Here is a 24,037-nt window from a genome sequence, read left to right on the forward strand (position 1 = left end):
TGACTTCTCTGAAGGTCCGGTATACGACTTCGTACCACAGTGTTCAAAATAGCTGAGGATACAGTGCATAGAAAGTCACGTTAGGGCCCAGGTTCACCCACGGAGCATGGCCACTGGCTATATTGGTGAAAGGATTCTGAGGATATTGAGGAGGTTTATACATCCATAATTTCCTCTGGTCAAACAGAATGGTCAGGTTACGTTGTAAAGTAATACAGTACACTTGCTCAAAACAGCCACAAGTGAGATGAACATGTATAATAGGCAGGAGAACATGTAGTCCTCGGAATATTGCTGGTTTGGAGTTCTAATCATCTCTCACTGTTAGCTATACTGACTAGGGTGACTAGCACTTACAATCCAACAACTACTGCTGAGCCACAAATTCCTTGTTCCTTGTATATGTCATAATCCAGGAGTGATTAAAGCAGTGTTTGTCAACCTTCCCAATGCCACAACCCCTTAATACAGTTTTCCATGTTGTGGTGACCTACAACCATAAAATTATTTTTGTTGCTACTTCATAACTGTTATTTTGCTACTGTTGTGAATTGTAATGCAAATATCTAATATGCAAGATGTACTTGCATTCACTGGACCAAATAACCACTTTGCTCAAATTTGAACACTGCTGGGGTTGGAGAGGGATTGATTTTGTCATTTGGGAGTTGTAATTGCTGGGATTTATAGTTCACCTACAATCAAAGAGCATTCTGAACTCCTCTAATAATGGAATTTAACCAAACTTGGCACACAGAACTCCCATGACCAACATAAAATACTGGAAATATTTGGAGGGCATTGACCTTGAGTTTTGGAGTTGTAGTTCACCTACATCCAGAGGCCACTGTGGACTCAAACAATGATGGATCTGGACCTAAATTGGCACAAATCCTCAATATGCCCAAATGTGAACACTGGGGGTGTTTGGGGAAAACAGACCTTGACATTGGGGAGTTGTAGTTGTAGTTGCTGGGATTTATAGTTCACGTACAATCAAAGAGCATTCTGAACCCCACCAATGATAGAATGAGGCCAAACTTCCCACACAGGACTCCCATGACTAACAGAAAATACTGGATGGTCTTTGGCAACCCCCAGGGTTCCCAACCCCCAGGTTGAGAAATGCTGGATTAAAGGTTCAAGTCATCCAAACCACAAGCAACAACCACTTTTGGACTCTCGCTTGCTGAGGTGCTCCTTCAAGTATCTCTGTAGATCTTAGGAAGCTGTTTCTTGATTTCAGTGATTGGCAAGTTTGCTGATATCCAAACAGAGGATGGGCTAGAAATGTCAATAACTTGGTCCTTTCATTGCTGGCTGCTACTTCTCTGCAGATATCAGGTGGTGCAATACTGACTAAGCAGTACAATTTCTCCAGCGGTTTTGGGTGTAGACATCCTGTGACAATGGAGCATGTCTTATTAAGAGCCACATCCACTGTTTTAACATGGTGAGATGTATTTCATGCTGAGTGGACATGTGTACTCGGCAGCAGAGTAGCAAAGCGCAAGGGCAGATGTCTTCACTGTGTCTGGTTGTGATCCCTAGGTTGTGCCAGTCAGCTTTTGTATGATATTATTACCAGCACCAACTTTTTACTTGATATTCAAGCAGTGCTTCTGATAAGTCAGAGCATGGTCCAGAGTGACTCCCAGTTATTTGGGTGTGCTGCAATGCTCCAGTGAATGAATTGTTTATTGTACCACCCATAGGCCATGGCATCACATAATATACAACCTTTAAAAGTACAATAAGCCTTTTCCAATATAAATATTAAAACTTTTTCCAAATACTGGTTCTTTAAAATTATAGTAGCAGTGACATGATAACAACAATAATAACGAATGTCTGATTTGTATCATCCCAAACTATCTCCATTTCCATTTCTGCAATGCTCCAGTGGGATTCTTTCCCAGGTAATCCTCAGAGCTCGAGATACTTGTTTGTTCTTAAGGCGAAAAGCACACCTCTGTGCCCCCCCCCCCCGGATGATGGACTACAAATCCCACTAACCATGGCCAGGATAGGAAAATACAATCCAAGGTATAAATATTGGTGCACAAATCTATTCAAGTTTCTTCAGTGTTTTGGAAAGTATGGCTGTGGTAAGATTCTGGTTGAAATTTGGATAGAATGACTCAGTATGTCTATTACCCACATGAAAGCAATGCAAATACATAAAAACTGCTGTATTATTATTAATAATTAAAATGGGGGTAACTAAGGCTTCTGTTTAGAAGCTGGTCTGACTTTTCCTGGCAGATTAACCCAACTTCAGTAGCGGCTTCAGGTTCTGATCTGGAATTACTTGTTTTATCTCAGCTCAGATAGTAATCTTTTCTATGCTTCCAAAGAAATGTACTTTTGTAATGTGCCAGCAGACTGTCATAGGTTGCACAGGTTTCCCCCCTATTTGTTCTGGCATCAGAATTGTTGTAACGTTTAAGTGTCTTTATCTTTCCACTTTCCCCCTGCTATCAGAGTTTACTTGTACCTTATTACCATAGGTGTTTGCATAAAAGAACAAAAACGACCCAAGACATGCTTCTCCCCTCCCCATCTCCAAGGTTATTGAGAACATGCAACCAGATCTCTTTTCTGAGCCTGACCTTCAACACATCTCATATGTACTTGTTGGAAAAGTGCTCTACTAATGCCTTGGCCTGCATTGGGGTGTAGTGGGTAGTGCAAGCATAAATATAACCATGAATATCTTTACACTGGTCAATTGTAAATAGAAGGCAATTTTTGGGTAGTTTACTACAAGCCTAGCTGCAAGAAAAAAAGTGCAAAATAAGTGATCTTAAGGCAAAATGAATTGACGATGGCTTCTGGGTGAGGTAGGGTTGCTAGATCTCTGGATTAGCCTTTATTTATTTATTTATTTATTTATCTATCATGTCAGGGGCAACCAGACCATTGTATTACATTTCTAACAGAACAAAACAAACAGATAAAAAAACGCAAAGTTTGCAAGCTTGGTAGTTGATTAAATGTCCTTTGACCAGTATCTAGCCACTTGGAGTGCCTCTGGTGTTGCCGCAAGAAGGTCCTCCATTGTGCATGTAGCAGGGCTCAGGTTGCATTGCAGCAGGTGGTCAGTGGTTTGCTCTGCTCCATACTCACATGTTGTGGATTCCACTTTGTGGCCCCATTTCCATGTGGGAGAAGAGGGTGCAAATTTTTCAGTTTTTTGAGTTGGCTTGTAGCTGAGTAAAGGTCTGGGTGCAAAACGTCATCTCAGGCAGAACAACAGCTTGCTACAATTTGTAAGAATTCGTTGATTTGGGTTGCTGTGAGTTTTCTGGTTTGTATTCTCTCCTGACATTTAGCCCACATCTATGGCAGGCATCTTCAGAGTTTGTGAAGTCTGTTGGAAACTAGGCAAGTGGAGTTTGTATATCTGTGGAATGTTCATGGTGGGAGAAAGAACTCTTGCCTTCTAGAGGCAAGTGTGAATGCTGCAACTGGCCACCTTGATTAGCATTGAATGGCCTTGCAGCTTCAAAGCCTGGCTGATTGCTGCCTTTGTTCTTTCCTTTGTTCTTTCCTTTGTTCTTTCTCCCACCTTGGACATTCCACAGATATATAAACCTCACTTGCCTAGTTTCCAACAGACCTCATGACCTCTGAAGATGCCGGTCAGAGATGTGGGTGAAACATCAGGAGAGAATGTTTCTGGAACTTGGCCATACAGCCCGGAAAACTCACAGCAATCCAGTGGTTCCAGCCATGAAAGCTTTTGACAACACATTAATTGATTTGTTGCTTCATTTGAAAAGGTTTTCTGGAGGGAGAAATGTTTATGTATTGCTTAAGTTGCTTCTCCCCCACCCCAAGTTGTTCTCTTGCTGTGGCTCACAATTTGCTGTTCTCTACATTCATCTTTCAGCTACAAGAAAATGTATATGTTCCTTCAAGTAACCTGTAGACTTATGGCAACCCCCATGAATTTGATAGGGATTTTTAGGCAAGGAGTATTCAAAGGTGGATTTGTCAGTTCTTTCCTTTAAACCAGCGCTTCTCAACCTGGGATCTGGAACTCCTGGGGAGGTTGCAAGGGGGGTGTCAGAAGGATCACCAAAGACCATCGGAAAACAAAGTATTTTTTGTTGGTCATGGGGGTTCTGTGTGGGAAGTTTGGCCCAATTCCATTGTTGTTGGAGTTCAGAATGCTTTTTTATACATCCCAGCAACTACAACTCTAATTCCCTCAAACTCCGCCAGTGTTCACATTTGGGCATATTGAGGATTCATGCCAAGTTTGGTCTAGATCAATCACTGTTTGAGTCCACAGTGCTCTCTGGATGTAGGTGAACTAAAACTCCAAAAGTCAAGGTCCATGCCTGCCAAAGCCAGTATTTTCTCTTGATCATGGGAGTACTGTGTGATAAGTTTGGTTCAATTCCATCGTTGGTGGAATTCAAAATGCTCTTTGATTGTAGGTGAACTATAAATCCCAGCAACTACTACTCCTAAATGAAAAAAATCAACCCTCCCCCCAACTCCATCAGTATTCAAATTTGGGCATATCAGGTATTTGTGCCAAATTTTGTCCAGTGATTGAAAATACATCCCGCATATCAGATATTTACATTACGATTCATAACAGTAGCCAAATTACAGTTGTGAAGTAGCAACAAAAATAATTTTATGGCTGTGGGTCACCACAACATGGAAAACTATGTTAAGGGACTGTGCCATTAGAAAGCTTGAGAACCACTGCTCTAAACAATGGTTCTCAACCTGTGGGTCCCGAGGTGTTTTGGCCTACAGGCAGTTTATCAGCTATTGGGATTTCTGGGAGTTGAAGGCCAAAACATCTGGGAACCCATATGTTAAGAACCACTGCACTATAGCCATAGCACCTGGTATTTCTTGTTGGTCTCTCATCCATCTTGTTGGTCTCTCATGCTAGAATTGCTGTTTTCTGTTAAGTGATGTTATTTGTCTTATTGCTGTTATGTGATGCGGGCATTGAATTGTGCCCTGCTTTTGTAAGCTGCCCTGAGTCCCCTCCGGGGTGAGAAGGGTGGGATAGAAGCAACCGAAATAAATAAATAAATAAATAAATAAATAAATAAATAAACAAACAAGTACTACCCAGGGTTGACCCTGGTTAGCTTCCAAGGTCAGAAGGGATCTGCTGCCGTCGGTTAAGTCTTTTTCCATCTTCTCACGCAGATGAGCAACTGTGGTTAGTTCCTAATGCATAACGCTTAATGACATGATTGGGGGCCTTTTCTAGGTCTCATATTTGTTTCTGATGGAATCACTGTAGGCCATGTGGTTTTAAGGCTACATTTTGTCAAATGTGTTGATGCTGTGGAAAGCTCATCGTATTTTAAAAGGACATTCTTAATTTACACATTCCGGAAAGTTGGTTCAAGGTGGCTTCAAGGAGATGTGAAACAATATTTTAAAATTATTTTCATACAATTATATGGACACATTCTTTTTCTTAAAAAGAGCTAGGAGAAGGATATGGGTATAGTAAACGGAGAGCTACATTCTCTTTTAATGCCGTTTTGCTCCCTCTCCAAGGTCTCATAAGGCAATCCCATTCCTACAGTTGGCCTTTTAATCTGGTAAGGAGCCAGGAAAACATGCTGCCAGATAAGCCACTGGCCTTATCCAGGCAGAAGACTGGAAAATTCCAGTGTTACTTGTATATTCATAGTCGAACAGAAGTATTCCATCCTCGTGTCATACTGCTTGAGTCTTCAGTAAGTAAATAGAATGGATGAAAATATCAGTTACTGTCAAAATAAAAAAAGGCAGGCAGGATTGCCGCTGTTCTTGAAAGCAGAAGAAGGAGTCTAGAAGCTGAGCAGAGAAGAAAGCTTGTGGCAATCGGTAGATCTGTGGTAGGAAACTTTGGGGGCTGCTAGATATTTTGATCTAAAACTTCCATGAATCCTATCAAATGAGGGATTGTGGAAGCCAGAATTTGAACATCTGGAGGACTACATGTCAAATACTATCAGAGTATATTGTTTACATAGATTTGTATCCTACCATAAACTATGGGATTGTAGGGAGATATACAATGGCTTAAACCACTGAGCTGCTGAACTTGCTGATTGAAAGGTTGATGGTTCAAATCTAGAGCATGGGGTGAGCTCCCACTGTTAGCCCCAGCTTCTGCTAATCTAGCAATTCTGAGCTCCTGCTGTTACCCCAGCTTCTGTCAACCTAGCAGTTCGAAAACATGCAAATGTGAGTAGATCAATAGGTACTGCTTCGGTGCTCAATGCAGTCATGCTGGCCACATGACCTTGGAGGTGTCTACGGACAATGCTAGCTCTTTAGCTTAGAAATGGAGATGAGCACCACCCTCCAGAATTGGACATGACTAGACTTAATGTCAGGGGAAACCTTTACCTTTACCATATACAATAAAATCACCACAACAAATTGAAAACAATGTAAGACAATAGAAATAATTTGAACAGCCCCAAAGGATATTAAACCATTTGATAAGGTAAAATGAGACAATGCATTAAAATGATACATTTCAAAACCAGTTAAAATAGATAAAGATGATTTAAAACCACATATAAATCTGAATAGAACCAATTAGGTCCCAAGGGCCATAACTGGAGCACCACAGCTGAGAAGGTCCTCTCCTGTGTCTTCTCACTTTGTCCCCTCTCCCCCTCAAACTACTTATGAGGAGGGAGGAGATGCCCTTATGGGGAAAGAGGAGAAAGACCTTAATCATCAGGTAAGTAAATACAGGGAGAGGTGTTTAGAGCTTTGAATGTAATCACCAGCTCTTTGAATTGAGGTTGGAAATGTAGTGACAGACACTGTAGCTTCTTTAAGACCAATGTTATATCGTTTCTATAGGATGTTCTCATCAACTATCTACATTCTGATTGTGTACTAGCTGAGTGATCCTCAAGGACAGTCCCATATACAGCATCTTGTAGCAGTCAGGAAATCCAGTAAAAAAGCTGAAGCTTTTGGAAAATCTTCAAAGGCAGCCCCTAAAATAACATGTTTGGTGGATTTTCTCTTCCTGTGCACCCTGCAGGCCTGCACAACCCTGGGAATAGCACCGAAGACCCCTAATGAAGTTTAGGGATACCTCTCATGGTCCTTCACTATGAAGGCAGAATTGCTCCAAACTTTAAAGCTGTTGTTCAACATGTCTATATCTGCCAAAAGGTGCAGATAAAAGTAGAAGATCATTTATGAAGTTGTAACTTGACTATCATTTACACTGGCCACTTGGTCCTGCTGAACATGTTTAATGGTTTGCTTTGTGACAGGTTCTTCCAATTTTCCTATTCCTTAGATTTCTGATGAACACCAGAGTATGTTAAAATCCCTCCTTGCTTCCCAAAAGAACATTTTAGGAGCCCAGTTTACCAAAAAGGCACTTCAAGCAGGAATAGTTCAATCATTTTGAATGGCACCCTTTCTGCCTCTCTGTCCCCACCTTTTTTCAAACAGGCATACAGTACCTTTGCTGACTATCAGTTTATATTTCCTGCCCGTACATTAAAGCAATAACTAACAATATTGAGGCCATTTCACACCATACTAGAGAAAAAATCCACTTAAAATCTGGTTTCTGCCTTCTGCAGAATTCTGGGATTTGTAGTTTAGGGAGGAGCCTTTAACAGCCTCAGTAAACTACAAACTCCAGAATTCTGCAGGAGACAGAAACTGGATTTTAAGTGGATTTTTTTCTCTAGTGTGATGTTTTGAGTGCAAATAATCACCAGTTGGCTTCAGTCAATATGCTTTCGCAAACACAGATTTATTGCCTTCACACTTAAATCACACGTGCACACCTCTCATGTAATGGGCTAAGTGTCATTTTATATATGAAAATAGCCAAATATAATAGGCAGGGTTTTTGGTTAGGAGTTACTATGAAGTGCCATGTTGAGAACACATGCTGAAGCATTTCAAATTAGTGGGAAAGTTGTGAACCTGAAATTTCCTGCACATCAGAAGAAACATAGTGTCATATCTGGATGGAATAATCAACTTCACCATTTTGACCTGTGCATTTTGATGGTGCAGCCTGAGAGCACAAAACCTCCTAATGCTTCCAGCTTGATTTCCCTTAGGTCAGTCCAAAAGAAGTCTTCAGCTTTTCCTTCCAGACACACTTTTAAAACTTCTTCTTCCCTTTTTGTATCCTGATACCTGAGGCGATGTAGGAAAATGTGGCATTTTTTCATCCTCCTTTAACATTATGAAGGAAGACCTTTTACTCAGAAACTTTTATGCCTACCCCTTGCAAAAGACCACGCTGCCTATCTGTGACCTGGATTTTGTAACAGAATTTCTAGCTGCCTGGTGGACGAGTCTGTAGAGAGCAGCACCGAAGGATAAAAGATAACTCTATTTGTAGTTAGAATCATAGAGTTGGAAGAGACCTCGTGGGCCATCCAGTCCAACCCTCTACCAAGAAGCAGGAAATTCACTTCACAAATATAAGACGATGTAAATTAGGGGTGGGAAAAGTTGCCAGGACAAGGAGCCATATGTGCTCTCTTCATAGACCACAAGTTGGGGACAAAAATCCAGTGTAAAAATGGGCAGTTCTGCCTCAAAAAGCCTCTGGAGGGTACAATTGTCCATTCTGACAATGATTGTAATATAACTGGAAACATGGTACATCTCTGTGCAGTGGGAACACCTTTCCCACCCCCTGCATGGGGGTGAGGAAGCACTTTGCTCCCTTCCAGCGAAGGAAAGACAAAGAGTTTAAAAGTCCCAGCCGGGACTTGTTGTGGGCAGGGCCAAGGTCAGGTGAGCATGGCTTACCTCACTTGGCCTGAAGAAGTTGACCCACCCACCTGCCACCACTGCAGTGTACTTGTCAAGGGTCACTGTTAGGGGCAGGGTATGAATTCCCCCACCCCCATGTTGGGGGGGGGGAGGCACTGCCTACCCTACACTGTGTATTTTGGGCAAATTGGGTTGAGGGGGAGGATATTAAATAGGCATCAAACGTATGGCAGGCACATGCAGGTACAAGTGCATTACAAGACAAAGAGAAGAGCAACAAATACGCATTGGTGCCTGGTGTGCATTAGGAATGATGTAATGCAATGCACATCCTAATGTGCATCAGTCCCATTGTGGAGTGGTTACTTTGCTGGCTCTGTTACATAGTAATGTTACAGCAGTCCTCTACTGGATAAACTTCTGGAACTGCCTAATTCTAATTCCTGTAGACATAAGTCTATTTACGAAAACATAATTCCCTAACAATATTCTAGCCAAAGATCCTAGAAAGGGGAGTAGGTTTGAAATTGTCAATCCAAAGCTCCAGGAGAACAGATTGTAAAGGCATATAAATCGCAGTCTCAGTGCATTTCCAACTCCCAACATTTTACAGATGGAAATCTGAATGTATGTCGCTAAGTCACATCAATGTGGTCAAGATAACAAAAGAGAATGAGGAAGATCAGACAAGCCAGGAGTAGCTGCAGCAGTTTGCTTTGCCTGTATCATCTGAACCTACATTTTGTGACACCACAAGGGATTTTTCTAGATTTTAGGTTGTGGCATTGAATCTCAGGTGTATAGATAGATTTGAATTTTTACCTGCAAGCATTTTTAAAAAGCACCCATTTTTTACAGGTTGAATTTCAAAACATTTTCCATTGAAAAGGGTTATACAAATAATTTTCAGTCTGAGACATATTGGGCTAATTTGAGAAATAGAACCTTCCTTTATGTTCCCTGGGTATCATTGTCAGTTTTCTGCACTGTTATTTTTCACATTTTGCTATTTTTGGTTCAAAAAGCTGCACTTTTGTAGAAAGCAGGCATGTAGGCGGGGGGGGGGGGGGGGATTGAGGGGCTTCAGCCCCCCCCCCCCGAAATTCTCATGGTGGTTTGCAAAAAGGCCTTACTGGTGCATTATTTAAACTGTTATGTTTATTCATACCATGATCTGATCACTATACTCAATATATCCCATATGCATGGGGGTATTGGGGTAATGATACAAAAGGTTTGCTAGGGTAGACCCTCTTTCACTCAGACTCAGCCCCCCCCCCCCCCCCGAAACAAACTCAGCCCCCCCCCCCCCCCCCCCCGAATCAAAATCCTGGCTACGGCCTGGTAGAAAGGCAGAGTATTTTTTAAGAAAAGCATTATTTTCACATAGCTTTTAAAGGATATATGGTCAAGGGAGCTTTTGCACAATTAAAACTTGTATGCCAGTTGTGCCTGTACCTTGGGAAATCAGACTAGGTCATGGTGGTCCACACTCTTGTTACATCCAGCATAGACTACTGCAACATGCTGTACATGGGGTTGCCTTGAAGACTGTTTGGAAGCTTCACATAGTCCAATGGGTGGCTGCCAGGTTTCTAACTGGAGCGACACACAGGGAGCATACACCCCACCCCCTTTTGTGTCAGCTCCACTGGCTGCCAGTCTGCTGAGCACAATTCAAAGTGCTTGCTTTAGCCTATAAAGCCCTAAATGGTTCTGGCCCAGCTTACCTGTCTGAATGTATCTACCTCTACGAACTATCATGGAAATTATGATCTTCTGAGGAGGCTCTGCTCTTGGTCCCACCTCTGCAGGTGCAATTGGTGGGGATGAGAGACAAGGTCTTCTCAGTTGTGGCCCCTCGTCTATGGAACTCCCTCCCCAGTGATATTTGATCAGCTACTTCCCTCCTAGCCTTTAGAAATAAAGTTAAAACATGGATATAGAACCAAGCTTTCGAAGAGTGAATTTATTTATTTATTTATTTATTTAAGATATTTGTACCCTGCCCTTCCCAACCCCCCAAACTCCCCCCCCCCAATAATCAGAGAGAAAGGTAGGAATAAAATAACTGAGTGAAAACTTCAAATAAGTGAAGTGAAGATGTGCATCCCTAATATTATTTTTAAAACATATCTGGTTTCTAAACAAATTTTTCATTTTAATGTTTTAATGTTGTTGTTGGTGTTGTTTTGTTGACTGTGGTAAACTGCTATTGAAAGATGATTTCTCTAGAAAGGCAACTTAAAATCCAATAAATTAATTTTAGATAAATAAACAAATATAAGAAAAACATATTAGAATGTTTCAATCTTCATGTTGATTTTTATTAATAACCCCAAGTTGTGGTGATTTTAAAAAAATGTTCTAGTCTCTCTTCTGTGATTTATCAGTTTTACAGCCTTTTCATCTATCTTCCTGTCCCTTCCCTCATGTTTCGGTGATACCTGGTGATTTCCACAAAGGGTGAAGTGTTGCTTCCTTTGTCGCAACCTACTGAAATATGATCTTGATTCTGGGAAGAACCGTGATCAGTCATGGGTTAAAGGGCTATATATTTTTGAGGCTTTGGTTTCTTTCTTCAAGGAACTAAATAGTGTTGATATATATACCAGAAATCAATATTAAAGTTACAGATTCATAGCCGAGAGTTACGGATCAGTAACTGATTTGTATTCACAAGACCTATGTACAGTTGGCCCTCTGTATCCACTGATTCTGTATCCACAGATCCCACCATCCACAGTGTGAAAATATCCCTCAACCCTTCCCCACACAAAATCTAAGAAGCAAACCATTTTATATAAGTGATGCCAAAATGATCAAAGGTTTGGAAGCCAAGCCCTATGAGGAATTACTTAGGGAGCTAGATATGTTTAGCTTGGAGAAAAGAAGGCTGAGCGGGGACATGATAACTATGTATTGTTTTGAGACATGAAGCAGTGAATCAATTGATTCAAATTGCAGGAGAAAATATTCCACCTAAACATTATAGAGAACTTTCTTACAATTAGAGCTGTTCGGTAGTAGAATCTGCTGCCTTGAGTCTGGTGTGGTCTCTTTTCTGGAGGTTTCAAAGTAGAGGCTGAATGGTCATCTGTCAGGCAGACTTTGATTGTGCGTTCCTGCATGGCAGGGAGCTGGACTGGATGCCTCTTGAGGCCATCCACCTCTATGATTCTGTGATACTATCCTGTGTTGTATATAATAAAACTTGAACCTCAATGGATTTTGCTATCCACTGGGAGTCCTGGAATTGAACAGCAAACTGAGGACCCACTACATTCATGATTGTGACACTACTGCCACAATTGTAAAAGTTCCTTGATCCTGTTTTTCTGGGTATCAGCCACTGCAAGTAACAGTTGTCTGTTCTCTTGTTGATCAGTTGGCAGCAAACTAATGCATACTCTCACTAGTTGTCTCTAGTGTAAGCAGGAATCGGAAAAAGGGATCCTAATGTATTGTATCAGAAATAAGTGGAAACATCAGTCTGCTGACTCCTGATGAACAAGAGAACAGGTCTCTGTTGCTCACAAGGGCCTTTTAAGTAGGATGGTGGTGGGGTTGTCAGGAGGTGCTACTTAGGCCGGATCCATTCAGGCCCTTGTCCCAGAAGCATCTACGTTAAAATAGCACGGATGTTTCTGGGGGTGCTTTCTGGGGTGGGTTGTCCACACGTTCTCTCGGGACTAGCCTGAGAGAAGGTGTGGAGGCCCAAACCCCCTCCCACCAAGCCCCCAGAACCTTTTGAAAAGTAAAAAGAACTTACCAGGGCTGCAATTTCCCCCGGAATAGCTCTCCCGGTGCATACAAATGATGAGCCAGAAGAGTGGGGGGAAGGGGGGGGCACTTGCCTGGTTTTCCTGGTTTGTAGCAAATTAATGAGGGACTGCCCAGAACATTGTCTGGACAGCCCCTCCTTTATTGCGGGAGTTCCCGCAATAAACTCCCTGTCTGGACGACCCCATAGTTAAGTATATCAGGACCTCCCTTACTGCAATTCATCCTCAAGAGTTTCTCAAGTTGGGATCAACCAAAGCTCATGCTGGCTAGGAGATTCTGGGAGATTATTATTATTATTATTTGCAATATTTGTATACTGCCCTTCTCAATCTCGAAAGGGACTCAGAGCAGTTCACAGTGTTAGCAACAATTCAATGCCATTGATAAAAACAATATAAAACATTAAAATTTACCCTCCCCCTAATAAGTTGTAGTCCAGCGTGTAAGTTTCCCAAACTTTTACATCTTGAGCAATGCCCTGGTCGGCCAGGAGGGAGTCTTCCCATCCATGGATGCTTTGAATGGAATTAGCTTTAGCTTTGGCCTCTGATTGGCAAAGAAGTGCCTTTTAAACTTTGCCAGGACTGAGTTAGGTGCCGCATCCCCCTACATCTCTAGGAAGAGGACCATCCCAAAGCCAAGGCCTGCAAAGCCACAGACCACCCTGGTGTTACCTTACTTGTGTGTGTGTGTGTGTGTATGTGTGTGTCATGCCTTTCACTTTATTCATTTTGTTTCCCTTGCTTCAAGTTGCTCTGTCGTTGCTGGGGAAGTAATTGCTTTGCACTTTGCCTTTGCTGTGCCCACGGGTGACTATGGGGGTCTCCTCCCTGGATGCAGCATGGAGTCAAAAGCCCAGCGTTTGCCGCTTTGCCTAAGACCTGCTATATGTTTCCCCCTCCCTTGTCAGCTGCCTGTTATATCAATCACGGAGCTGGGAATCTATTTATAGGTTGGGACTCCGAGTACTGTGTCCTTAGTCACAAAGAGAGACAGAGACGCAGAGGGGGGACGCTCCGCTGGTGCAGGCGGAACCAAAAGATATCTAACCGGCAATTAGAAACACCTGAAGGGGAAAGGAAATTCTGCCGGGCTCCTGAAGTTCATCTCTCCACCTCCATCATGTAAGTACCTCCTTTCTGACCCTTTCTTTTGGGATGCAGCTTCTCCTCCGCTCCCTCCCACTGCATCCGTGTGTCAAATTATAGGACGATACACCTTAACAGGGCAAGGAGGGGGTGGGATGTACGATGTAAAAAAAGAAGAGTATATGTTCAATTTTTGGGGAAGGGTGAGGAAGGTTAAAGGGAGTTATTTCAGAACTTGACAACGATGGGCCAGTTTTTGTTGCTTGATTGCAGCGTATTTTTTTTCTGTCTGAAAGCAAGCACATGAAAGTTTGTGCCGGATAGTATTGTTTGTGGAGTGCAAACAGTTCATATGGCTGAGGTGCCAAAAGGCCAGCCGGCAGTGTAATTTGGCTTAAGGGATTGTCAAGGACAGGAGAAAAGTTTTTGACATTTATGCAAAGTCTAAATAAGAGGAAACTTCAAAGTCAAAGAGATACTTTTGTAAGAAAACGACAGCAAGTGAAAAGTCTGGTATGTTTTCTAACAGACACAGGAAAAAGAGAAATATCACGGAATGCTTTTGATTCTGACCATTTAGTGCATACATGTGTGTATGTCTTTTTTAAAAAAAATGCAGCTAATTAGTATATGAGGTCTTTCCACAGTGATAAAAGAAACACATGACTTTGAGAAGAGCGTTTAGTGACATCTGTGTCAGTATGATGAATGTAGAGTGAGAGGGAAGCTTGTTTTAATCAGTGAACAAACAGAAATGCCCTTTTGTGATAAGTCTCTGATAAAAGCAAAAATTCAGGTAAAAGGCACAGAAACAACTGTAATTGGTGTCTAATCATTATATGATCTGGGGTTCATTCTGACAAACCACTGAGTATGTATAGCAATTTATGCTATTTTGTAGTATCCGTTCGGAACTTTTTATTTTTCCTGCTGAGTTTGCTTACGATACATCTTATGGAAACAGAAATATTTTTTTGAATAGCCACATCATCTTTTTAATTTTCCTTGAAACACCATTTTCCTTTCTGATGCAGACTGCAATATTTGGCTATATATATAGAGTTATATAATATTAACTTAGTAAAATCCTCTCTTAAATAATCCAACCTGAGAATTTTCAATTGACAAAAGTGAACTAAATTTTTTAAATTAGTGGAACAAAATGAATAATTTAAAAAAAATGTAAGCTTAACATGATTTCAGTTATATTAAGGGAAGAGGTGATTTAAATGTAATTTTAAGAAATAATTAATAAAAGTTATAACCTGATTAATTGAAAATCTTTATGAATAAAGGTGTGTTATAACCTATTTATTTCTCTGTACTTAGGTTTTCCAATTAACCAGTTTTTCTTTCAAATGTATGTATTGTCATTTTTATTTCAACAAATTTACTCTTGCATTGTTTGAAAGCACCAAAAACGCAAGTTCTGCTTTACTGATATTTAACAGAAAATCCCAATGTTTGATATAAACATTCAAGATATATATTTAAAAATCCAGCTCAAGCAAGTATTTGTAAAATACTTCATTTGCTGTTGGTTTTGTATCTGTAGCTAAAAATGAATAACTTCATTCTGAATGCTCACAGTGATCCATATGTTCTTTCCTTATTTATCACAATACATTCATCAATTGTGTGAATAGAAGGCCACTTTCCCCATTAAAAACACTTTGATTAGATTATGTCACAAATTACTATTGCGTTCCTTTTTTCCCCAATGGACGTTCCTGCAGGATTGCAAAACCGATCTTTCCTTTATGAAACATACATTATATTTTAAGAAGGTCACATTAATATTCTTGCCAATATCAAATCATTTGGGGGGAGTATGGATAATGTATAATAATTCTTCTTAAATGTTATTGTGTTTTATGCTTATGTCTTGTTTATTTTAAGTGTGGCACTCTGGAGTGCTTTTGTGAGCTGCCCCGAGTCCCTTCGGGGAAATGGTGGCAGGGTATAAATAAAATTGTTTATTATTATTATTATTATTATTATTATTATTATTATTGTGTTCTATCTGAACACTTTAGGCACCTATAAAGCATATGTTTGAAAAGCAGGTAGATTGTTTGGGTTGTTGTGTGTTTTCGGGATGTATGGCCATGTCCCAGAAGCATTCTCTCCTGGCGTTTCACCTGCATCTATGGCAGGCATCCTCAGAGCTTGTGAAGTTTGTGAGGATGCCTGCCATAGATGCAGGTGAAATGTTAGGAGAGAATGCTTCTGAAACATGGCCATACAGCCCGGAAAACTCACAACAACCCAGTGATTCCGGCCATGAAAGCCTTTGACAATACAGGGAGATTTTTGTTTGCTTACTTATGGGTATGTCCATCTACTTATATATCTCCTCCTGTCCAGCCAGCAGATTTGTTTGTCTTGTTTAAAGAAAAATAAACAAATATCAGTTATGGATATTTCAGCATAGTAGAGGTTTTTGCATTGTAATAATGGGAAAACTGTATGCATTGTGTCGGTGACATGGTGCTGTTTTGCAGTTTTTGCTTCTACAACAATTGTTCACAGACCCTGCTTTATACCACATGTATATTTATTATTCAACTGTGATTTTGAGGAAAGGAAAACCCGTCCCAGGCTCATCCCTTGTTTATGCTGTGAAGTTATAGCATTCGATCCACTTTATTATTGCTTTTTCTGTCGTGTGTCACCAACTCCTGAAAATTCTGCAATAACTGACACATCAGACAGACTTTTGTACAGGTGTGCAAAATCTACCTGCCAAGCATTTCGCCCATGTGCCGAAAATGATGAGGTGAACACCTGCATGGAAGGAATGGATCTACTGGTATTAGTTAAATAATTATGAAGCTTAAAAGCTCACTTTATTTTTTTTAAAAGTACACGAAAGCACTGACAAGCTACACATTTTGAAACGATTATGCGGCTGTCTGTTTTGCTTTCTCTTGTTATCTCTTCACCTGAACATCAGCCTGTCTTTTTTTATCATCTCTCAATTTTTACATTTCATTATGTTCTCTGTCTCTCCTCCCCATCTCGCTTTCCCCCCACCCCGAAAACACATTTCTTTCTGGCACAGAAAATAAACTCAGATTGCTGGTAGTTATGTTAATCTAATTCAATCCTCTGTGGGTTAGAAGTGAAATTCTAATAGTGGAGCTGTTGAGGGCTTTTTTGTTAATGGCTTGGGGATTACATTGAGTTAAAGGCTCATTTCCTAATCAAACAGAGAGGGAGAGAGTGACTCCGAATATTTATGAGTCTCCCAGTGCGAGTTAAACATTGAACTCCAAAAGCAAGATCTCTGTGCCGTGGAAAGAGTTAAACCCCCTCAGGGCTGCGGTGGAAAAAAATGAAACCAGTTAAGCCATCAGCATTTTCAACTGCTGTACAACTTCAGTTCAGTGGCCGGGTGGTGGCCGGGGGGGAAACGAGGGAGAATAATCACCTCGTAATTTTAAATGGATACTGCAGTGCGATATTTAAAACAAAGTCAAATGATGCTTTGGAGCACTTGTCCTGTAGGTAGGCAAATGTGCATGGCATGAATGTAGAGAGGCCTGGCACAACAACCCATGTGTTATCCTTTCTTGATAGGCTTTATGAATACATGTGAAGGAGAGTTGCTTTTGTGCTTTGATATAAGTTTCCTTTTTATGATGATGTTTTTGGCCATTTGTGGTCAATCTTCTACAATTCTTTATTGTATGCAAGTGTTTCTCAACCTTCCTAATGCCATGACTCCTTAATATAGTTCCTCATGTTGTGGTGACCCCCATCCATAACATTATTTTTGTTGCTACTTCATAACTGTAATTTTGCTACTGTTATGAATCGTAATGTAAATATCTTATATGCAGGATGTATTTTTATTCACTGGACCAAATTTGGCACAAATACTTGATACATACAAATTTGATACTGGTGGGGGTGGGGATTGAATTTGTCATCTGGGAGTTGTATTTGCTAGGATTTATAGTTAACCTACAATCAAAGAACATTCTGAACTCCACCAATGATAGAATTGAACCAAACTTGGCACACAGAACTCCCATGATGCAATATAAAATGCTGGAAGGGTTTGGTGGGCATTGACCTTGAGTTTTGGAGTTGTAGTTCAGCTACATCCAGAGAGCACTGGGGACTCAAACAACAATAGGTCTGGACCAAACTTGGCATGAACACTCAATATGCCCAAATGTGAACACTGGTGGAGTTTGGGGAAAATAGACCTTGACATTTGGGAGTTGTAGTTGCTGGGATGTATAGTTCATCTACAATCAAAGAGCATACCGAACCCCACCAATTATAGAATTGGGCTAAACTTCCCACACAGAACCCCCATTCCTTGAAGGGACTCACTGACACGAGCCTCCCTCCAGCCTCGCACACTCTCCCTCACCTGCACATGCGAACCACCTGCCATGCACTGCTAAGCACGCTTGTTCTCCCCTCCCCACTTGGAAGTCTCAGAAACAGCCTTCCCCTTGGCTGAGAGGTTAGCCAATCACAGCAGGAGAAGGGCTTTTGGTGAGAGGATTCGGCGTCTGTTTCCAAAATGGAAGAGAAGGACAGGCGGAGAGATCCTCAGCCTTTTTTGCCAAAGGGATTCTTAAGACAATCAGACCTATATGTTTTCTGATGGTCTTTGGCAACCCCTCTGAAATGCCCTTGTGACCCCCCCCCTCAGGGTTCCAACCCCCAGGTTGAGAAGCACTGTTGTATGTGTTTGTGCTTGTGCCTTTAAATCGCCTATTGACTTTGGATGATCTCATGAATTACATACTAAAGGAATACTAAAATGTGGGTTTGCCACTTCCTCTGAAATAATGCTTACATAATACTTGTCAGGCTCTCATCCAAGTACTAACCGGGGCTGGCCCTGCTTAGCATCCAAGATCAGAAGGAATCTTGTGTCTCCAAGGTATTTAGGCCCTTTACTTTATTAGTCAATTTTATGTGTCTCCTCCTTTTATAACAGTGAGTTCATAGTGAAATACCAAGTTTTCTTCCTCTACACTTTATCCTCATCACATTGAGGTAAGTCAAGCTAAGAGTGGGAGACTGGCCAAAAGTTACTCAATTTCATGGCTCTGTGGGGACTGAGAACTTAATCTTCCAGTCCAATGCTGTAACCATTACACCTGTTAAAACCACACTGCCTCTCCTTTCTGAAAAGAAGAACAGCTACAAATTTTGTATTTTTTTTTTAAAAAGCAACCTATTAAATAAATGGTAAAGGGGTGATGCAGGCCTCAATTACTCCTACTTGTTTTTTGCTCCAGGCCAAAAGGATTCTTGCTATTCCTCTCAAAATACCTGCTTTCATCAAAGTTTTGTGTAACTGCATCTGCAGAGGTCAAATAAATAATGCGGCTTGAAGCCAGATTGAAGTTGGGGTGTCCACAAAATGTGCTGTTGTGGACATTTAGCCAGAAACTCGCCAGAAAGTATAGAATAAGCCAAAAAATCCACTGTATCCATTCAGTGGATATCCCATGCAGAAAACACTCCTGGATGCGGTTCCAATCCATAATCACCAGATATTGTGGTCACCATTCCATGCTTAAACCGGTTCCTGGGGTGTTTGTGCAAACAATGCACAGAAGCCATAGAAAGCCACAAGCATGAAGACAATTTCATCAGAAAGGAGGAAACTATGGCAATGAACAAAATCTGGCTACCAGCATTTAAAAACTCTAAAATCAGGACAGCAAACAAAGAGCAACAATCAAAAACCGCCCCGAGTCGTCTGCGGGCTGAGAGGGATGGTATATAAATATATTAAGTAAAGAAACAAATGGGAATTCCTGACATGAAACAATCAGGACAAGCTAACACCTCCCAACAAAGGATTCCGCCAGGCAGGAAGCAGCCAGGCTTTGAAGCTGCAAGGCCATTCAATGCTAATCACGGTGGGCAAGGTGTTGCCTCCAACTGACCAGAGATCTTTCTCCCACCCTGGACATTCCACAGCTATATAAACCCCATTTTCCTAGTTTCCAACAGACCTCACAACCTCTGAGGATGTCTGCCACAGATATAGGTGAAATGTTTGCAGGAGAGAACGCTTCTGGGACATGGCCATACAGCCCAGAAAACCCAGTGATTTCAGCCATGAAAGCCTTTGACAACACAATGCACAGTGAGACCAGTTCTAGTAAATCCACTTCCAAATTGCATTATGATATCTGTGTAGAAAAAGCCTTTGTTTGCCTCGGGTAGAGGCAGTAAAGATCTGGATGATTCGGAGGAAAACAAATTAATTTCAGCTCTACTACAGCTGAAAAGGGGTGTGCCTTTGGGGACGAGGGTGAAATGAGAATCTCCCTAAAGAAACTTTCCTTCAGCCTCCAAATTTATTGCATTGCAGTCAGACGCTGAGAATCACTTAACACAGACCTCTTCGGTTTGGTGTATCCATTCACATCCCCTTGACACCTTTCCCTGCCTTCTTTCTTTGGATGTCTACACCGTATTTTTAAAAGATCAACTAAAGTTACTCCGATGCTAGAAACTTGGAAATTGAAGAAATATTTCATTTGGGGGCAGAATGAAGGGGACAATGTCTTTCCTGTAGCTAAAGCCCAGGTTATGGTGTCTATGCATGCATCTACTTTACAGAAATAATGCAGTTTGAAATAATGCTTTAATTGCCATGGATCAATGCTATGGAATTATAGGAGTTGCAGTTTGATGAAGCACCAGCACTCTTTGGCAGAGTAGGCAAAAGACTTTTCAGAATTACAAATCATATATTTTCAGAGCATTTAGTCATGGCAGTTGAAGTGGTATCAAACTACGTTAAGTCTAAATGCCCCCTGAGATGCAGAATAATTACAGTAGCTCATTTTATCAGGCCTTGTACAACTCAAATCAGGTTGTGTTTGGCCTGAATGTGCTCAGATTAAATGGACAGATTCTAAATTCGTATATGCAAGATCTGTGATTTTGCCCTTCTATGTGTTTTAGACATCACTTCCCAGATGGCCAGTGGTCAAGGAACTGAAATTCAAAACACTTGGAGAATGAAAGATCAAGATTCATTTGGCATCCGAGCACTTCTCTGTACTGAATTATTGTCATGATGTGTTGGAATGGTCATGTAGATGAGTCCTGAGCCAGTTTCTCTCTGTTATTTTATATCATGCATTTTAGTATGTCAACTTTGCTTTAGAACTGGTAAAAAGGTAAAGGTTTTCCCCTGACATTAAGTCCAGTCATGTCTGACTCTGGGGGGTGTTGCTCATCTCCATTTCTAAGCTGAAGAGCCGGCATTGTCCGTAGACACCTCCAAGGTTATGTGGCCAGCATGACTGCATGGAGCGCCGTTATCTTCTCACCAGAGCGGTACCTATTGATCTACTCACATTTGCACGTTTTTGAACTGCTAGGTTGGCAGAAGCTGGGGCTAGCAGCGGGAGCTCACGCCACTCCCCGGATTTGAACCTGTGACCTGTCGGTTAACAAGTTCAGCAGATCAGTGCTTTAACCCACTGCACCACTGGAGATCACAGTTTTATCACCAAAATGAGAGCATGAACAAAAGAGAGCATGAACAAAAGCATTGCCAATGGGATCATGAGAGCTGTAATCCAAATGTAGTATTGTGCACCAGCAGTAAATAAATAAATAAATAAATAAATAATAGACAAATAATAGTCATTCTTCTATGTACATTTTGGCCAAGATCCATTTCCTTCTGACTGACATTCATGGGTACATGTGTAATGGAACATAATTATATAGTAGGCTTTAGAATTAAAAAGTATGGTTGTTTACAAAAAGGTATATGTGATGTTTCATCTGGGTGTTTAGCATCTGGATGTACGTTTGCTATCAAATAATAAATATCAGGTGCTGCTCTTATGGAAAGTTCCCACCCATTGCAGTCCTTTTCTAGAAGATACCTCCTCATGCCTGCCTTTTGTTTTGAGGGAAAACCATGGAAACATTCCTTCAAATGCAAGTAGTATCAAGTGTCAGGAGTGAGCAGAAGCAGTTATGGATAAAAAATAATATTAGCAGTCACAGAGTTAATGCTCCATTCCCTTCCATGTCCCAGTCTGGATTGAGTCCTTCCCTCATCACCTACTTGCTTTAAAAAGAAACATTCACCTAATTCTGCGAATAGCCTCACATCTAACTTGGCCCTAAAACACAGAAAGAAGACACAGTCAGTCTTTTCAACACAATCGTTTTCCTGCATCTGGCTGCTTTACAGTGATTGCTCCCTACTACCTTTCCTTATATCTAAAATTTACTCCTATTTTTGCTTCCAAAATTGTTTCATTTCCTCTCCTACTGCCTAGTAAGCATTTTTTTTCACTCTGTGCCAGTTTATATATACTTTACACCCTATGAAAAAACGTAAAGGTAAACTCAGATGGTCTGGTGATGGTATTTAACTTGAGAAACACTTAGATTTCCCTCCCGCTGAAAAGTCTGTGTTATATATTTGTTAAACAATCCGATATTTCCTTTGAGAGCAGGCAAAAATAATATTTCCCCTTTAGAAATCTTTACTTTCAAATAGGTCCAAGTTCTCATTTACTGAAAGATCATCCCTACGATGAGGAGAAGGAAAAGATATCTAACTAAACAGAGTGTATATGTTATAGGTTTTAATACCCAAAATAGTACTCCAGTAGTAAATCTAGCACCAGTGTGAATTTCTACTGTTTATGCAATTTAAGGCCCCTTCTACCCTGCCCTATATCCTGGGATCTGATCTCAGTTTATCTGCTTATCCCAGATTATCAGGCAGTTCAAAGCAGATAACCTCATAGCAAATCCTGGGATACAGGGCAGTGTAGAAGGGGCCTAAGTTGATGAGCAACCTGCAGATATTCTGTCAGGATGGCCATATCAGGCTGGACCTGGCTGCTTCGTCCCTCTATGTCATGAAGAGGGGGAGGTTGGGGAAGATGGATGAGAGTATACTATAGATAAGACTATTTGGTTTTGTGGGAAACCGAAACTGTAGGAAAACCACTGTGGGAATGGAATGGCCCAGTAGAGGGGGGTGGGATTGGGGAATTATATATACGAGTGTGTTTGGCGGGAAAACTCTAGAACTGTCTTTTTAGGATTTGTGGAAAGTCGGAATAAATGACTTGTTTCCAGTTATTGGTCTTTGTGAGCTTGCCTTTCATCCCCAGAGCTTCCAGAATTTGACATATTTTTACACTATAAATCCCATTAGCTTGCATAATCAGTGGTAAGGAATGCTAGGAGACGCAAACCAACGAAGTCCAGAAGACTAGATGTTTGCCTGTTTTGTTTCTTAACCTGCTCAGATTCTCTTCTTTTTTCTGTAGTTGAGGGTGGAATTTTATATTATGGCAAGCCTGCATTTTTCTGCCTCTTCTCCCCAGTAATATTGAATAATGATGTTGTGACTTCAATTACCCCAGTCTCTCCATAAGTGATCCTACACATGGTGTAGGATCAGCGTAACTCATCACAAAATGGCCTAGCGTGTTGTGCATCTCACCATATCATTAAAACATTTGGTGGAGAGGAGAAGGAGATGCAGAGCAGGGCTGACCCAAAACATTTTGCTGCCTGGGTACAAGATGACATCTTTCTCCACTCCATATACTTACCTGAAGGCTGCTAATGAGATAGAATTTAGAATTCACTGCCACATTCAAGTGGACATGGCCAGTTTGGGGGATACAGGACAGTGTGGAATTAATCTGGACTGGCCAAAGCATCAGGAGAACCCCTATACTTACTGGGATTAAACAAAAAATTCATATACCGTGCCTTCTATCATTATCTATCTCATAAATTCAGGGGCTAGCTGCAACTTTAAAAACCCAGAGTAGGGGTGCCTCTTTTTTATCCTGGGAGTTTGTGAGATAGGTAAGGAGAATTCCTACTTGTGTCTGTATCCACTGTCTTTGTTCCTTTGGTCCTTGTGGGAGGCCTCACTGATGAGGCCTTCAATGGGGCTGTGACTTTTGTCATGAAAGTTTTCTTTTGACCTTTTCTTGTTTTCAGTGGCCAGGTTAAACACTTCCTTCGTAGGATGCTGCATTCTCAATATGGTCTTTTCTTTCCCCCTCTGCTTTCTACATACATAATATAATACCAAAGTGGTAAAACATTTCTGCACAATATGTATTGAAAATAAATAACCAACAAATGTGCCAGACCTGAACTAGAAATGCTGGGGGAGAAGAATGGTGGGGAAGTGTTTGATTTCTGGAAGGGATGACAGAGAAAGAAGGAAATCTTACCCAGACTAAGATTTAGTACACCTGAAGTACACCACTGTTTTTCTTCTTTCTTCAGTACACCTGAAGAAAGAAGAAAAACAGTGGACTGAAATCTCTGGCACATTTAGGGCCAGGGATGGGCAATTGCATGGGATCAGGAGACAATTCCCTCACACTCCCCAGGTTTCACTCCAC

At 41.1% G+C, this 24,037-nt stretch overlaps 1 protein-coding gene across 2 annotated transcripts in view; it reads left to right on the plus strand.

Moving 5' to 3' along the window:
• The first annotated feature begins 13,485 nt into the window (after window positions 1-13,485).
• The window catches only part of ESRRB (estrogen related receptor beta), a 187,470-nt gene continuing 176,918 nt past the window's right edge, over window positions 13,486-24,037 (plus strand). Inside the window, exon 1 of one of the 2 annotated variants that reach the window (XM_060758124.2) lies at window positions 13,486-13,667. Coding sequence is in view for 1 of the 2 variants with exons in the window: in XM_060758116.2 (XP_060614099.2) it covers window positions 13,666-13,667 (2 nt within the window). In the remaining variant the exon portion in view is untranslated. The remainder of the gene's footprint in view (window positions 13,668-24,037) is intronic. The other variant, XM_060758116.2, reaches the window with a different exon arrangement.

The sequence above is a fragment of the Anolis sagrei genome, chromosome 1 (genome assembly GCF_037176765.1).
Source record: "Anolis sagrei isolate rAnoSag1 chromosome 1, rAnoSag1.mat, whole genome shotgun sequence".
Classification (NCBI taxonomy): Eukaryota; Metazoa; Chordata; class Lepidosauria; order Squamata; family Dactyloidae; genus Anolis; species Anolis sagrei.